A 17,916-nucleotide genomic window follows, 5' to 3' on the forward strand; every position below is an offset into this window, starting at 1 on the left:
TTAATTTTTTAACTACAAGAACAACATCCTATTTGCAAAATACAAGCTGTAAAACGCCAAAACTGGAATTTCCACAGAAGTAACATGCAAAATAACTGATTTGGTGTTAGTAAAGGTAAAGGGACCCAGACCATTAGGTCCAGTCGTGACCGACTCTGGGGTTGCGGCGCTCATCTCGCTTTACTGGCCAAGGGAGCCGGCATACAGCTTCCGGGTCATGTGGCCAGCATGACTAAGCCGCTTCTGGCGAACCAGAGCAGTGCACGGAAACGCTGTTTACCTTCCCACCGGAGCGGTACCTATTTATCTACTTGCACTTTGAGGTGCTTTTGAACTGCTAGGTGGGCAGGAGCAGGGACCGAGCAACGGGAGCTCACCCCGTCACGGGGATTCGAACTGCTGACCTTCTGATCGGCAAGTCCTAGGCTCTGTGGTTTAACCCACAGCACCACCCGCAGAATCATTTATAAATGGCAAACTAATCAAACCACAAATAATATGTAAATCACAGTGCATGTAAAGAATGAAAAAAAAAACCAAATGCAGTGCAAAATCTTAAAATAAATAATGCTTTGAGATAGAGTGAATAAAAATAATCAAACCTTAATTCAGAATAACTATAGCACCTCCTATTAGAGGTATTAGAGGTGTTATTTTCCCCCCACAGGGGAGCCTAGGTCATCAAAGAAGGGTGGAAGAGGTTAGGAAAGTTGTCAGCCCCATATTACGAAGAGTTGGTGCCAGAAGATTGCCATGTTCGGCTATTTTCATAAAATCTGCAAAGTGAGCCCAAGTTGCAGTGAAATTGTCCTTGTGCAAATCTCAGTTTAGTTGTCAGTTTTTCTAACACTGCAATCTGCCATAATACTAATTTGTACATAATACTAATTTGTAACATTTACTCCTTCCAGGTTCTTCCACGGTCTAGCTATAATAATTCTCGCTGCTTGCACAAACAAGTTTATCTTTATCGGGTCTTTGTTCTGTAAATCCAGTCTATAGCAGTGGTCCCTAACCTTTTTTTAGCCATGCCCCCACCTAAGCATCTCTAAAATCCTGATCCCCCCCCCAATAACATATACCATATTTTTCGCTCTATAAGACGCACCAGACCACAAGACGCACCTGGTTTTTGGAGGAGGAAAACAAGAAAAAAAATATTCTGAATCTCAGAAGCCAGAGCAGCAAGAGGGATCACTGTGCAGCGAAAGCAGCGATCCCTCTTGCTGTTCTGGCTTCTGGGATAGCCGCGCAGCCTGCATTCGCTCCATAAGACGCACACACATTCCCCCTTACTTTTTAGGAGGGGAAAAGTGAGTCTTATAGAGCAAAAAATACAGTAACTCTTATTATTCAAAAAGTGAACTATTCACGTGGAGGAAGCCTAAAAGGCCATTGACTATTAATAACTTATTCTCAAATTGCCCCCTGTAGGGCATGTGCCACACATTGGGAACCACGGGTCTACAGGGAAAATATGTATAAGAACTAAATGTGGACTAGGCGTTAATTGCTGTGACTATTCCTGTAATCTAGCTGTGAGAGTCTGAAGGATGTATGATAAGTCCTGCTGGGTCGGGCCAAAGGGGGGCCCATCCAGTCCTGCCTCTTGTTCTCACAGTGGTCAGCCAGATACCCATTCTGGGAAGCCAACAAACACGGCCAGATCACATGATCAACTCTCCCCTCCTGCAGTTTCCAGAACCATTGCTGCCTCAGACCATGGAGGCAGAACATAGGCATCCTGGCTAGTAGCCTTTGATAGCCCTCTATTCCATGAATTTATCTAATCATCTAACCCTCCAAGTCGGTGGCCATCCCTGCCTCCTGCAGCAGTGAGTTCCGTGGTTTCAAGCTTGCGAAAAAGTCATTTCTTCCTGAGCCTTCAGGTATTCTGTTTCCTTGGTTGGCCCTGAGTTCTAGCGTTACGAGATCTACTTTCTCCACACTACGAGTAATTGTATCTGTTGCCCTCCCTTTTTTCTACCCCCCCCCTCCAAATAAAGCAGGTGTTATCCCTTTCCTCCCAGGGAACTTGCTCTAACCCCTTGATCGTTTTGGCTGTGCTTACCTGAGCCTTCTCCAGCTCCACGGCATCCTGTTTTGATTCGCTTTTCCCTCCTCATCTTCCAGGCTTATCAGAACTGGTTGAGGAAAAATGGAGAAGAGGAGACTTTGCCCACGCTGGGCCTCACCAACTACCAGCTCTTCTTTGTGGGGTTTGCCCAGGTAGGTCTGAGTGTCCCATTTTGGAGGTGGGTGGATGATGGGCATGCCTGGGCTATGTTTTGTCTCTGGGTTTGATTCTACAGACCCAGAAGGCTGTATGCCTTTTGACACCTGTGATGTATGGATATAGAGATACATATTTATTATTATTATTATTATTATTATTATTATTATTATTATTATTATTATTATTATTATTTTATTGATTTCCAAGAAAAAAACATGTATATTTTTGGACCCATCCTATTTTTGTGCATGTTGAACAGTTTTTACATGTTGTATTTTATATTGTTATAACCCAAGCGTGGACTTAGGCAGTCTTCTGTGGCCTCTAAGACCTCAAGATCATTCTTGGTCATTAGAAGAAAAATGCAAATAAATCATTACCTAGTTAGCAAACTGTTGTACCCTGCTTCATGACCTTGGTTGTATCCAATGCTTTTCCTACTCAGAATAGGCCCATTGAAGTTGGGGAGCATGACCAATTTAGGCCTATTAATCTCAGTGGGTCTGTCCTGAATAATACCCCTCTCCCCACCATTAGTAATATCCTTTGGCTTCAATGGGTTTTGTCTGAATAGGACTAGCGTTGGATATAACCCAGGGTCATTGTTTGCAGTGGGTCTGCTTTGAATTAATACAGTAGTTGGATACAACCCTTAGCATTGGATTAAAACTCAAGATTTACAGGAGCAGAAAAGTAACTCTGATTTACACGAAATAATACATCCTGTTGAATATTATATTGAATATTCACATCCCAGTGATTTACAAATAAACACTTTCCCATAAATTTGCCCTCCTTTCAATAGCTCATCTCTCCATGACAATAATGGGATTATTGAGGATTTCCAGGATGCTGTTCTCTCTCCTTACAATGCCTTGGGAGGTAGCTGATGTTACTCGAGAGTAGAACCACTTAAATGAATGGTCATGGCAAACTCAGTCCCATTAATTTCAGTAGGTCTACTGCTGTATGGTTGGCAATAATAAAAACATATAACCAAAACCATATTTTAAAGGTTTTAAAAAAGCAGGCCATAAATTAACCATTGTGGAAGGATTTCTTCCTAATTGCCTGCAAAGCCCTGGCAGAATAGAAAGGTTTTCAGCAGGCATTTTAAAAACTGGCACTGAAGGCACCTGCTAAAATTCCAGTGGCTGAGAGTTCCACTGGGCTGTGCCGACAAAACTTAAAGGCTCAGTTTCTCATCATTGTCAAGCGAGCCTCACCAACTTGGGGAACAACCAACGACACTTCTGTGGGTGATCTCTGCAATTGAGCTGGGGGCATAAGACTTAGCTGGATGTGCAATTCCTCTTGCGATTCCTCTCTCCTTCCAGGTCTGGTGCTCCGTCCGCACCCCGGAGAGCTCCCACGAAGGACTGGTCACCGACTCTCACAGCCCCTCCCGCTTCCGAGTCATCGGGACCATCTCCAATTCCCCAGAGTTCTCGGAGCACTTCCGGTGCCCGCGGGGCTCCCCCATGAACCCGCAGCGGAAGTGCGAGGTCTGGTGAAGTTCCCCAAAGCCGAGGAGAGAGAAAAGGAATGGGATGAACTGGAGGGCAGCCCGGGGGGAACACAGCAGGAGGGAGTGCCCTCAGCCTTCCTCCACACCTAAGAGGCGCCCCGTGACCTTGGGACTAGCTGAGCGCTCTGCGATGGCTGGGAGGGGTCCCCAGCCCTCACCCCAAAGCACCACCCCATTTGACCCACTGTGAAGATGTCCTCTACTCCGGAACCAATTGCATCGGTGTCCCCCTTTGCCTCTAACTTTGCTAAAAGTGCAGAAGTCTGCACGCATGTCTGTGTTTCAAATGCACTGACTTTGGGGTGGGGATAGGGTTATGCTGTCTCTCCCCCCCTCCTCATATGCAGTGGGCGGGGGGACTGGCTCTTCGCCACCATAGGCTTGGAAGTTATTGCGTCATTTTTCCCCCCAAAAGGGGGAACCACCCAAATTTTAAAAGAGAACCCATTTTGGTCACATCTAACAAGCGCCAACCCTCTCTGTAGACAGACATTCACGTCCATACATATGTATAAGTTTTGTGCGCTCACATCCACATGGTAAAACTTGTAAGATATTTCTGCGGAAATGATTTTTTTTTTTTTAATCTTGCAGAACACTGGAAAGTTCAGGGAAAATGTATTGAGTTGAATGGACTGGTATATTTATTGCGTGTGTGTGCAATTCTAGGTTAAGGGCATTCTGCTTAAAGCTGAGAGGCAGGATACAAACCTCCCCCATGGCTCATCTCTCCTCACCCCCAGTGTCTTCTTAGGGGGAACGGGTGCGGCTCATTTCCACGCAGACTCTCCTTTTGCCTGGGAAATATTCTAGGGCCTGGCTTCTCCAAAACCCTTTCCTTCCTGGCAACACTGTTGACTTTTCCAATTGAAATCCTGGACCTCTGCCCTAGCCCCAGGTGCAGAGCAGGCCACATTTTCTAAAAACGCTACCTTCGGGGCTTTGGGCTTCAATCTCCAAGCTAAATCTAGGAGATTTCCCAGCAGAACAAGCATGTCACAACCTACCAGCCATCGTTGGCAGCCTTTGCACCAGGAAGATGAGCTGCCTTGCAGAGAAATGCCCCCATCACAAACTCGGAAGATGCACCTCGAATGATGTACCTTGTGTGTCAAGACCCCAGCTGACGTGGGCAATTTCAGTGCCGCTGAAGAAGTAGCCCCTGAAAGTCTTGCTGAAGTACTGTCTGTCTTTGCTCAGCCAAAGAATATGCCTGTATTGAGTCTGGAGCTGAATCATCTGGACATTTGTACACAAGTGAAAAAAAAATTTAAAGGCTTGTTAGGCCCACGGACCTGCAGCTGACATGTTCTCCCTTCCTCCCCCCCACCCCCTTGTGGCCTTAATAACTTAATTAAGGGTTACTGAATTTGAAAGGGGGCCCCAAATCCTGGCTGTTTGTGTGGTGTCAGCAAACTCTACACCACAGCCAAACTCTTGCAGGCATCTAACTGCTTTTGCTTTACCAGTGCCCTCCACCACTGTGAACTCTCAGGTGCTCAGCAGCTCGACAAAGGCACAAAACCTGGAGCTTTCAGCTGTGGACAGGTGTCAGGACTGCAGGGAAGACTGCCTGCCTCATGACGAAGCCATTTTTTATTGTACTGAAATACGGCGGTCGGTTTCGGAGACCCCTTGACTGGTGGGACTTAGGCAGTGATGCTCCCGCGCTTGCAAACAAACTTCCTTGAAGAAACAGCTTCCTTGGACTTGTGAGCTGCCCGTCTCTCTTTCCAGCCTCCCTGCAGCACTGTGGGGCCAGGAGCCATTGCAATCCCAACTCGTATTCTGAACTTCAGGCAGGGGGAGAAGATGTGCTGTATCTCCTTTCCCAGGCAAGCTTTCTTATGCCTTGAATTAAACAGAGGAGGGGAGAGCTCTGGCATTGAAAGTGCGACCCAGGCCTCCCCAACTCCACTACAAGTGGAGATGCCTTCATTCCAAAGAGTCAGCAAGACTATGCTTGCGTAGTGATTAGTGGTTTCTCTTCATCTTCTGCTCTTGAAGAAGTCCATCTTGCGTGTATTTTTGGCTTGTGTGTCTGTCTGTCTGTCTTTACTTTGTCTGGTGAGCCTCCTACCCTGAGGACAGGCGAAACGGATCAGTTGGTTCGCAGCCTCCCAAACCTTGTAGGGTTGTGGAGTCCCCACTCTTCATTTCCTGTGGAAGTGGCTGTCCATCATTTGGTACCACGACTCCAGGAGGACCTGGGGGCGCAAAGGGATAGCCACTGAGTTTCTGGGGCGCTGGGCACAGCAGCAGCGTCCCACTTCCGGTCCTCAGTCTGTCTTGTGGTAGGTGGCCTTGCAGATGTGCAGGTGGGGAACATGGCTACTTGAACTCTGCCCCGCTGCGACACATGGGCCGGGGTTGAGAAAATGAGTGAGTGTGAGCTTTATCTTTGCGGGGGGGAAATGCCTTACTCTCAACATGGCTGAGAATGCTTCCAGTGCCTTAACAATGTTGGAGCAATCCTCCCACCAGCAACATCATGCACTCCCTGGGCCAAATCCTGCCCTGCACCAAACAATGAGCCCTGCAAGCACACAGTAAACAAAGATCCAGCAGGTATTGTGCTGATCATGCCACCTCCGACATCTTGCCATCTTGGACTTGTGGAAAGGGTGCCTTGGACACTCTTCCTGATTTCCCCAAGCTCCTGTCTGCCTGTCTGTCTCCCTTCTCTCCCCCCTCCTTTTCTCTCTCCCCGGAGATCTTTCCTGGTGACCAAAAGTGGCCTCTTTTTTGCTGCTTGGGATGAGCACTGATCCCTTGGTGCCATTTTGTTCAGCCACCTTCTCCCGCCACTGAAGGTGAGGAGAGGGTGCCTTTCCAGGGGAGAGCGAAGAAGGAAAACCGCCCCATAGTTTTGTTCTGTACCCCTTAACAGACCCCGCTTTGTGTGGTGAGAGCACAGACCTGCTCTTGAACCCAGTGGTGCTGCTGCAGCCACCATCCTTCCCATTTTGGGCTGCTCTCTTCCTCTTCTGGTTTTCCTCTTGGATCCCTCCTGTGCAGAGCAAAAATGGTTCCATTTGTGTAATCTGCTTTTAGTAATTGGACCCAAGAAGAACGTGAGCTGATCGCTTCAAGATGGTGCAGCAGATGTTTTAAGAGGGCTGGGGGCGGGGGGACCTAGTTGAACTTCTCCCCTCCAAATGGAAAGAAGGAAGACCACCACCACCAAAAATGTAGGGCTTGTGATACCCTAAGGGGGCTTGCTCAGCATCTGGGAAGGCTTGTAGCCACTGAAAAAGGGAAATATTAGGAAATTGTTTTCTTCGCACCAGACAAGGCCAAACTTATTTCAGACTAAGGGAAGGTCTGGGAGGAATATTGTGGTATTTATGTATGGACAGGATGGGGGAGAATATAAGGTCTGGCTGATTTGTTCTTTGATGTCACCATCCCTGCATCTTTGGAGATTATTGTAATTTTGAAATAAAAGCTTTTCTTGGGTTTTATTAATTTTGGGACTTTGTGTGTGTGTCCCTAACTGCTTTTGACTATCCCCTATCTCCCACCAAGGTTCCTATTTCCCCCTCACACTATTTGTTATTTGTTCATTAAAATATCTACACTTATTGAACAGTTTTGAGCAGTCTACCACAATAAAAAAAATGCAAGCTCTAAAACCTGTAGTATAATAAATTCTTGCCTATTAGCCATTTATAATGGTCTCTGCTTACCTGGGAAACAAGCAATAGAATTCTAGGAAGTGAATTTTTCACCATTCTGGTTTCTTCATCCTTGCTCTCAGTCCAGGGAGAGGCTGGTATGTCACAACTGAACAGTGACTTGAACCCAGATCTGCTTAACTAAAGAAATACTCTCCTTCCAAAATTGTCTTGGGCCATTTCTAACTTGGTTAGAGTCAGGGCAGACCCATTGAAACTAATGAACCTCAGCTAGTTATGGCCATTACATTCCATGGATTAGTATTGGGTACAGCTCTTGGTCCACAAAGGCTGGTTCAGATCCACAAACAGTAGCAGGTACTAATGTGTATCATTAGTAATCTTTCCCAGACTGCTTGTTTATCTTGTTTCATTATCTCTTCATATGCCACCTTAGGGGGTCTTTTTATACTTGTGTATTTTATTCAATTTCTTATCCGTCCTTCACAGCAAGGCCCCAGGACAGGTCACAACTGTAAAATACACAGACAACGAAGAAAGCAAGAAAAGTGTAAAAGCAATTAAAAGCAGTTCCATATATTGCACATAAAACAAGGAAAATCCTGTGTGTAAAAACAATGCAAACATTAGAAAACCTATTCCACCTATAAAAACAAGAGTTATTCCAATACTTACACAGACTGGGAAGAGGATCTCCATTTAAAAGGTTTGTTGAAAGAGGACGATAACCAGCAGGTGCCTGAAAGCTAACTAAGCAAAGAGGAAGAGATGAAGCAGGTAAGTAAATAAGTTTTGCTAGAAATGCACTCTTAATGCGAACTGTTGCAAGAAACTGCAGGGCACAAAACAATTGCACCTTATCTTGATGCAACCTCAACTCTTGCCAGCTGCCTGAAAGCAAAAGGAACCTGCAGTTTCATAAGAGTATATATTTAAAGAAGATGAATAAATGAGCAAATTAAGTTAATTTGTTGGTTTTTTTATTAATCTTTTATTAAATTTATCAGTGAGAAAATTCAGAAAAAATACAAAAACAAAAATACAAAGTCAAAATACAAAAATACAAACATTAAACACAAAAAAGAAGAAAAAAGAAAAACACATAAAGAAAAAACAAAACTCCCTCTTTTTTAATTTCTCATCTTTAGTTAACTTATTTTCCTGACTTCCTCACGCCTCCCTTTTTTGTATCCCTTTTTTTAAAATTAGTTCAGCAAATTCATATCCAATTAGTTTATCTATTATCAGTCCCATCTTACATTTTACCTTGTTGCTAGAACCCCTTCAGTTCATTTCAACATCATCAACATTCAAAAATTTTACAGTGTTTCTGTAAATAAATTTTAAATTTCCTCCAATCTTCTTCCACCAGCTCTTCTCCCTGGTCTCGGATTCTGCCAGTCATTTCCGCCAGCAAATTAAGTTAATTTGGATATGCAGAAGATATTAAAAATAAATTTAAGGAACTGCAGAAAGGGGGAAGGAAGTCAAGTTTTGAAATGTCAAAATGATTGTAAAATTCAACAGTTTCACACAGGTGAGAAACCATTTAAATGCATGGGGTGTGGAAAGAGCACTGAGAGTGGACAACTTAGAATTCATCAACGGATTCACACAGGTGAGAAACCATTTCAATGCAAGGAGTGTGGAAATAGCTTCAGTCGACTTCTTACAAAACATCAACAAACTCATACAGTGGATAGAGGTTCAGTTGTAGTGGAAGTCTTACAAACCATCAAAAGACTCCGAGGGGTAAGAGCTGTAAGACTGGAAACTTTACACGCCATCAATTAACTCAAAGAAGAATGGTTTAAACAGAAGGAGTGTGGAATCTGCTTTGGTTATTATGGAATGCTTTTCCAAAACATCTACCGACTTCCGTGGGGTGGAACCATTTAGAGTGTAGAACGTGTTTCTCTAAGTTGACACTTTATTTCACATCAAGAACAGGAAATCAATCTTTTTTTAAAAAAAAAAAAAAAAGATTGTAAAATTAGTGAAATGTGCAAACCTGAAAAATAATAATAATAATAACAATAATAAAAGTAAAGGAAAGAAGGAACCTGTCCATTATCCAACAGGAAAGAAAGGGGACTTCGAAATATCAAAATGGAAAAGCCACTAGTGTGAACCCAGCTGGCATCATCTGCTCAGTTGTCACCCTGGTTAAAACACCAGCAGCCAATTTCACACTTCATCTTGGGGCTGGGGGCATGGTTTTTTTAAAAAAAAGATATTTATTGAGAAAATTTTTGAATATATATATATATAAAAAATAAACATACAAAATAATAAGCAGTTAAAAACACACATTAATTTTCAATGACATAACTTCCATACCCTTATTTCCTCCGACCTCCTCATACTTCCCTTCTTTGTATTCCATTTCAGTTTGTTAGTTCAGCAAATCCTTTCCATTAAACTTTTACCCATTTATAATCCTTTTTTCATATCTCCTAAAGCATTACAGCTGGAAACTGCTTAGTTTCTATCCAACATCTTTCTAACATTCATTAATTTTACAATATTTCTTTAAGTAGTCTTTAAATTTCTTCCAGTCTTCTTTCACCGACTCTTCTCCCTGGTCTCGGATTCTGCCAGTCATCTCAGCCAATTCCATGAAGTCAATCACCTTCATCTGCCATTGTTCCAGAGTGGGTAGATCTTGTGTCTTCCAATACTTAGCGATGAGTATTCTTGCTGCTGTTGTAGCATACATAAAAAAAGTTCTGTCCTTCTTTTGCACCAATTGGCTGACAATGCCCAGGAGAAAAGCCTCTGGTTTCTTCAGGAAGGTATATTTAAATACCTTTTTCAATTCATTATATATCATTTCCCAGAAAGCCTTAATCCTAGGGCACGTCCACCAAAGGTGAAAGAATGTACCTTCAGTTTCCTTACATTTCCAACATTTATTATCGGGCAAATGATAGATTTTTGCAAGCTTTTGGGGGCATGTTTTTTAGCATCTCTACAGGAAATACAGTTTTGAGGTGTGCCTTGCACACAAATGTCACAATTGAAGCACTTCCAAGATGGAGTCTCTTTCGTCAAGCGTGGAGGAGGCTCGGGCAAGAAAGAGTAGAGGCCTCTGTAGAACCCAGCGAAGGCCTACTGGGACAGTGCTGCCATGGTAACAACACTACTGCCAGCCAGGGCTGGTAGTGGTCTACACTCCTTGTGTCCCAAAGTGACTCTGAATGTGGCAGCTGGCTTCACCTAAAGGTTGAGCCTTGGACTAGTCAACCCAGCCTTTCTTAATAGTGGGGTCGGAGAGCTGAAAAAACAAATCACATATTTGGTTTCAGATAGTACATGGGTTGTTGTTTAGTCATTTAGTCGTATCCGACTCTTCATGACCCCATGGACCAGAACACGCCAGGCACTTCTGTCTTCCACTGCCTCCCGCAGTTTGGTCAAACTCATGCTAGTAGCTTTGAGAACACTGTCCAACCATCTCGTCCTCTGTCGTCCCCTTCTCCTTGTGCCCTCATCTTTCCCAACATCAGGGTCTTTTCCAGGGAGCCTTCTCTTCTCATGAGGTGGCCAAAGTATTGGAGTCTCAGCTTCAGGATCTGTCCTTCCAGTGAGCACTCAGGGCTGATTTCCTTAAGAATGGAGAGGTCTGATCTTCTTAGTACATGGGTAGAAGAGTCTAAAAAGCCCAGGACACGCATTTTCACGGCTCTTTAGCAGCTATGGTGGCTCATTTACCAGAAGTAATGTATTTAGCATTAACTCTGGAAGTGAATACAATCTGGAGTGGGTTTGGAGTGGGGCCTCAGATCTTGACTACGTTGACTCGTACATTTGAATGCAGAGGATGTGTCCCTTATTGTACAACCATAGCCTGCTCCGTACATAATGCTTTGTGCTCATGATGGTTTCAGGGCTGCCCCGGCCTGTACAGTGTTGGGATATCATGGAATTCTAGACTTGGGAGGAACCACAGTGGTCATCTAGTCCAACCCCTTGCAATGTCACACACATGCACAAAGCCCCCCCCCCCAATCCTGGGGGCAACCGGGCATTGCTGATACACCTTGCCCTGGCTTCCGCCCCAGGGAGGTCACTTTGGTGCTGCTCACGCAAGAGTTGGGCTTCACCCCCAGAGATGCACTCCGTTGTCCCTTGAGACAGATGGATGCCAACAAATGCACTATTATTGCACCAATGCAATACAGTGGTGCCTCTGGTTAAGAACTTAATTTGTTCTGGAGGTCTGTTCTTAACCTGAAAGTTCTTAACCTGAGTTCTTAACCCATTTAGCTAATGGGGCCTCCTGCTGCTGCCGCTCCGCCACCATGCGATTTCTGTTCTCATCCTGAAGCAAAGTCCTTAACCTGAGGTGCTATTTCTGGGTTAGCGGAGTCTGTAACCTGAAGCGTCTGTAACCCGAGGTACCACTGTACACCCATAAAAATGCACGCCTGTCCAGAGCAGCCCTAAGAGATGCCAGGATGTTCTGGATTCAGCTTTGTCTTGTACATCAAGCGGCAAACACTAGAGGTCAGGGCAGGCAAGGAATTCCTCCAAATGCAAGCTTCTCCTGTCTGTCAGTTGCCCTGATGCAGAAAACCTTGGCATTGCTCACAGAGACTTTAAATGAGAGGGGAGCACCCATCTCTTTAACCACCCTGAATGGTGATGTGCCAGGAAGTCAGGATTTGTGGAGCCCAGGCAGAGGAGGTACCTTCCATTGGTCTCCTTAACCTGGAGGGAAACAAATGGCGATCTCAGTGGTGTTTCTGGTCTTCTTGGGTCTGAAGGGCTGCAAATTGCCTTTCCCCATGCAATGCCCATTTGACGACTTCAATCTGCAGAACTGGCACATGACACTCGTTCCACATTTGTAAGAAATCAAAATTTTAGTGTGGCAGCACCCACTCTTTGGAATTCCTTCCCTATTGTCATGGCACTATTTTTTAGCACTTTGTTTAAGCATGCCTAGGCAGACATGTGGAACGTTTACATGCATTTTAATCTGGTTTTTAGTTTACTGTAGATTTTCATTCTGCTTTGAAGGTTCGAAACAGTTGGTCTTCAGCTTTATTTGCTGATGATTTCATCGTTTTATTCTTTTGCGTAAACCATGCTGTGGGTTTAAAACAAAAGCAAATAAACGCCAACAGCCACCAAGCTATATAAATTTGTATTAAATGAAATAAATAATAAATCCATGCTGCAGTGATGCCAAAGACTTCAAAGCAGGCATGACTCTGATGGATGCCCAAAGCTGGTTTTGGTTTTCCAAATTTGCTGTTCTTTAGAATTTAGACCATCCAGCTAAGAAAATAATTCAATGGCCTCTGTTTTATTTCATGTCGAGGGTGTGCGGGGGAATGACAAGAGAGGCCTCTGCCCTGAAATCAGATGCGGAGAGAAGGAAGAGGGTGGTTGAAGGTACAACAGGGAAGGAATGTGGGATGTTTAGTAATGGATGTTTACCTTCAACAGAGTGGGAAATCTTTCTCAACGTAGTGTCCTCCAGAGGTCTTGGATGACACCCTCATGCTCTGGGGGTGCATGGGAATTACAGTCCATAACATCTGCAGTGCACGAGGTTTGGACAGGCTGCAGTTGGGGAGGAGAAAATGACAACTGGACCAAGTTAATTCAGGGTGGAATTGAGTTGTTGTGGAAAGAGAGTTATAGAGAAGGTATTAATTAAACCCGGAGGTGTATTGTGAACTTAAGGCTGTCCCTGATCACCCACAGTCAGCAGTTACTTGGGAATGGGGGAGGGTCAAGTTTTTCAAGGTCTAGCCCCCACCCCTCCTGTTTTGTCCTCTGGTTTCTTGTCCTACTGCAACCTTCAGGGAGCAGATGTTTTGGACTACAACTCCCATCATGTGCTGGCCGTGGCTGATGGGAGTTGTAGTCCAAAACATCTGGAGGAAACCTGCTCAGTGAAGGCTCCTGTGGTGTCTCACACGCCTTCACCAACTATTACAATTACCTGATGCATGTGGAGTGTCGGGTGCCAGAGAGAGCCGCGCTCCATCTGTGGAGATGCATTATTTCCTATTCCAGCTTCCAGGACTGAATGAGTCATACAGTCAAAAACAGATCAAAGATTTGACCCTGGTCTTGTCTTTGGGGCCAGTCCCCAACTCCAGTCACTTAATTCTCCCTTCTCATCCCAGGGGAGGGTTGCTGTGGTTACTGGGACACTAAGGAAATGCACTCTGCCCATGTTCACAGGTTATATATTTCTCCAGTACAGTATCACATATTTAAAAGAGGAACAACTGGGCTTTCTGAACTGCTCCTGGGGCTTCAGCCCTGGCTCCAGCAGAAGTTCTGACATATAATGGCTCCCTTTCCGACGTTATCTGGTTGGCATCTTTCTGTCTCGGGATACAACGTGTCTTTGGGGGTGAAGTCAAGCCGTTGGAAGGTTGCAGTGCCTGCTGAGTCCGATATGGGAGCACAAAATCTCCATGAACCCCTTGCCTGTTCAGCAGATTACCAGATTCAATGGTCAGAGAGGTGCTAAAGGTAATTTTAAATTCTAGACTTAATGGTCTTAGTGGGCATGGTGGGGGCTCCCTCTTAGAGGGTGACATGTATTTCTTTGGACCAGGCCAAAGTGGGAGCATCTTGTCTAGCAGTGCGCTGCATCTGATCCTGGAGGTAGCACATGCCGTCATCATTTGGGAAGCCCCCTGGTCAAGCATTTGCTCTTGCATGCACTTTCAATCCCAGGGAGCATCCCTAGGTAGGGCTGAGCAACCACCTCCACCCTGAAACCATCTGGAGCTACTGCCAGTCAGCAACAACCTTAGTGAGCTAGATGGATCACTGCTCTCTCTTGGATCCACCTTATTTTTGTACTTTTTAAATTGTTTGAAATGGTTTTTAAATGCCGTGTAGTGTTGTTTTAATTGTTGTCACCTGCTCTGGGACCTTAGAGTGAAGGCTGGATAAGAAACTGGCAGTAATAACATAACCTCCAATATTTATCTGATCAAAATATTCCATTATCATCATTTTATTATTTATACCCCACCTATCTGACTGGGTTTCCCCAGCCACTCCAGGCAGCTTCCAACATATATAAAAACAGAATAAAACTTTAACATTAAACAAAACCTGACTGTTGATCTCAGGGCTGTGGGTTCAAGTGCCACGGCTTCCTTCAGACGTCTCTGACGTCTAGAGTTACTTATCTCCTTGGCTACGGGGTTGTACAGTGGTACTTAAGTACTTAATTCATTCTGGAGGTCTGTTCTTAACCTGAAACTGTTCTTATCCTGAAGCACCACTTTAGCTAATGGGGCCTCCCACTGCCATTGCGCCGCCGGAGCATGATTTCTGTTCTCATCCTGAAGCAAAGTTCTTAACCTGAAGCACTATTTCTGGGTTAGCGGAGTCTGTAACCTGAAGCGTATGTAACCTGAGGTACCGCTGTATAACTCATTTATCTGATGAAAATAGGGATGCCTCACCTAAGGCAAAGCAGGATATTCCAGGATTAAATCAGAAACCAGGATGTCTTCTGTAAATCAACTACTGCCCATGGAAATTAGGGACACTTGGAGGGTCTGTAATAATAAGAGCAGCAAAAAATAATAAATAAAATAAAATAAAATGCAGCTCTGCCGCATGGGCGGGAGTCTGGACCTGCCCTAAAGTGCTGCCTTTAGGGTACCACCGGGGGATGGACGCCTCCGAAACAGAGGATGGCGAGGAGCGCCGGCTTTCCGAACCTTCCCGAGCAGCCGAAGTGGCTCGGCACGAGCGGGCGAGTGAGGTACGAACAGAGCGGCCGGACTCGGCTTTTCCGAAGATACCCGAGCTCGGAAGCCTACTGCGCGCGGGCGCCTCCCCCTCCCCCCCTACCCCAGCGCGACCCGCGACCCGCGACGCCGCTGTGGCAGCCGGAGGAGCCGAGCGCTTCCGGAGCTTGCCGAGCAGCCGAGCGCCCTCCTTCGTCGCCCGTCGTCGTCCTGCCGGACTGCTGGAGGCGGCCGCCAGCGCCATGTTGGATGCTCCGCTCCGTCCGTGAGGAGAATCCGCCGGCATCGCCCGCCCGACACCCGCCCGACGCCCGGGAGCCGCTCCGCCGGGGCCAGGGGCACCGAAACCCGCCGAGGGCGGCGGCCCTATGAGCGGCGGCGCGGCCTGAGCGGCCCCCGCCCGACCCTTCGCCAGCCGAGCAGGCAGGCAAGCAGCCGCAGGAGCCGGCCGGGCGAAGAAGAGCAGCGGCGGCGGCAGGCGGCGGCGGCAGCGGCGCGGCAGCACTTGAGGGAGGCGGCGGCGGAGGGAGCAGGCCGGCCGCGTTGTCACGGAGACCGGCCGGGGGTGCTGGCCCGCCGGGCTGCCCCCGCCGCCGCCGCCGCCCCGCCGCTCCCCGCCCCCTCAGGCAGCGGCGGCGGCCGCCCCGCCGCCGCCGGCCTGGTGGTGGCTCCGCTTGGCCATGAGCTTACCGCAGAAGGCGGCCCTCAAGCCCGGCGCGGCGGCGGTGGCGGCGGCGGGAGCGGCCACGACCACGGGGACCCCCTCTGGTGGAGGGGTAGGGCCCGGAGGGCCGCCGCCTCCCGCTGCTGCTCCTGCCCCGCCGCCGCCTCCAGCAGCAGCGGCAGCAACCGGGCCGCCGCCACCGCCGCCGTCCCCTGCTGCTGCCGCTGCTGCACCGGCTGTAGGAGCGGCGACGGCGCCTCCTCACCCCGCCAGCATCAGGGCTCTCCAGACACAGCCGCCCCAGCAGTATCCTTTGGCACCCATGGAGGGGCATGCATCGCTTCTCTATCCATCCATCCGTCCATCCTCCCTGCCCCCCCCAATGAGGGGCACGCGTGTAGCCAGGAGGAACGTGTGGACTTAGGGAGGGGGGGAATATCTGTGTGTCAGTCATGTAAAACGGGTCCGCTTGTCTGGAGGATCGTCTGAATTTATGGTGTCCTCTCTCTGGGAATGTGTGGATTTATGAGGGGACAAAAAGGGGTAGGTGTGTCATCTTTTGAGGAACCCGTGTATAGCCAGGAGGACTTGGCCGTCTGTGAGGGAATGTGTGGATTTAGGGACTTGGAAGCGAGGAACGGGTGTAGCCTGGGTGTTGTGTGTATGTTTCATATATGGAGAGCTTGAACTTATTTCGAGTAGATGGAAGGAAAAAAGGAACAGGAATATCTCCTATAAGGGGACATCAAGGAGCTGCTTCTAAAGATGGGTGAGTGTGCAGGGGAAAGAAAAGGGGGCCCTAGAGAGAATGTAGGGGGAAGGAGATTAGAATAAGGTGTGGGGAGGTCAGATCTCCTCCCTTAAGGATGGATGCAGCATGGAGTGGTTTTTGTGTGTGTCAGGGGTAGGTGGGGAGGATGGAGCTGTCCATCAGACATGTGTTGTGTGTACTTCAGAGGTGAACTGTAGGAAGGAGCAGGACCCAAACTTGTGTAGGCAAGTGGACAAACCTCTTCTCTACGGGAGGCCCCTCAGCATATGAAATATGGGTGGTGGGGGATGATATTACACATGCCCACCCTCTTTATTTCTCTGTTAGAAAGGAGGGTCCTCTCCCACACACTCTTGCCTGGCTGAGCCTCTCAGTGAAAGGGCCAGCATTTTTTATGTTCAAACAAAACAGGAAAAACAAATGTCATGTCATACAGGACTAGGGCAGCTGTACTACAGTTTCTCTTTCACTTTGTATGAAAAGGAAGGGCTCTCTTGCCTAGAGAGGAGGCGAGTTTTGGGCATGGCTCTTCCTCCAGAAGAGGATCCAAGAGGGTTGGCTTGGAGGGGAAAGTATCCTTGCTTTGTTTTTGAGGGAGACCAGTGTACATGTCTGCGTGTCTTACAACAGGAAGGGGAGGTGATGGATGGTGGGTGGGTGGAAAGGGAATCCCACCTGCCAGGAGTTGGGCCTGGTGCCTCTGTGTTTGTGCTGTGATACTCCTTTTTAATGCTGAAGAAGAGACACATACTTCAGGGTCTCCTATTTTATTTGCAGAGAGTTTGTTATTCTTTGCACTTGCCAAAAAAGTGCAACTGTAAATGTTGTTCCCCAAGTGTGCTTATGATGAGATTAAGACCACAGTCCTATGGAATTTAGTGGTACGTACTTCTGAGTGTAGGCATGCATGGGATTGGGTTAAAAGTCTGCTTGTTTGTTTTTAAATAAGAATTTGTTTGAAGTAAACTATGAGCAGATTTTTCAGTTTTGTTCTTTGATTATGAATGTGAAGCTAGGATAGAATTTTTTTTAGGCATTGTTCTCTGTAAAATCTAGTTTTGGTGGGTCGGTGGAGTTGACAAGTTTATATAAAATGTGTCCATTGAAATGGTGACCCTTAGGAAAGAGCATTTTTAACATAAAATGTGTTTAATATTTGCTGCTAAGACAGGAGTCTTATGAGGTAAATGTTGCAGGAATCAGTTGAAAAGTGTGTGTATTAGAAAGGAAGGTATATAAATGAGAAATGGGTGTGCAATAGAAACAGCATATTAGCCTCTGCATAGAAGGATTTGTATGCATGTGTTAAAGGGGAGGGTTTTTTTGTAGACCAGTG

The 17,916-nt window shown here is 46.6% G+C and overlaps 2 protein-coding genes and 1 long non-coding RNA gene across 32 annotated transcripts in view; 2 read left to right on the forward strand and 1 right to left on the reverse strand.

The window, feature by feature from the left end:
- Nucleotides 1-7,232, forward strand: part of ECE1 (endothelin converting enzyme 1) — an 81,159-nt gene extending 73,927 nt beyond the window's left edge. For all 5 annotated transcript variants that reach the window (XM_081202991.1, XM_081202988.1, XM_081202990.1 and 2 more), the window contains exons 17-18: nucleotides 2,134-2,229; nucleotides 3,574-7,232. In XM_081202991.1, coding sequence (XP_081059117.1) covers nucleotides 2,134-2,229; nucleotides 3,574-3,750 — 273 coding nt within the window. In that variant the 3' untranslated portion in view covers nucleotides 3,751-7,232. The remainder of the gene's footprint in view (nucleotides 1-2,133; nucleotides 2,230-3,573) is intronic.
- Nucleotides 6,859-8,345, reverse strand: LOC308592083. Its single transcript, XR_014010360.1, has 2 exons — nucleotides 8,078-8,345; nucleotides 6,859-7,914 (listed from the first exon to the last, which is right to left on the reverse strand). It is a non-coding gene; the product is annotated as an uncharacterized lncRNA (long non-coding RNA).
- Nucleotides 8,346-15,973: 7,628 nt separating this feature from the next.
- EIF4G3 (eukaryotic translation initiation factor 4 gamma 3) overlaps nucleotides 15,974-17,916 on the forward strand; it is an 84,855-nt gene continuing 82,912 nt past the window's right edge. For 18 of the 26 annotated variants that reach the window (XM_081202885.1, XM_081202886.1, XM_081202906.1 and 15 more), the window contains exon 1: nucleotides 15,976-16,114. The gene's annotated coding sequence lies outside the window, so the exon portion shown is untranslated. Of the gene's footprint in view, nucleotides 16,115-17,916 lie in introns of all 26 variants that reach the window. The other 8 variants (XM_081202890.1, XM_081202905.1, XM_081202891.1 and 5 more) reach the window with 2 other exon arrangements.

This window comes from Podarcis bocagei (genome assembly GCF_964188305.1).
Source record: "Podarcis bocagei genome assembly, chromosome: 7".
Lineage (NCBI taxonomy): Eukaryota > Metazoa > Chordata > Lepidosauria > Squamata > Lacertidae > Podarcis > Podarcis bocagei.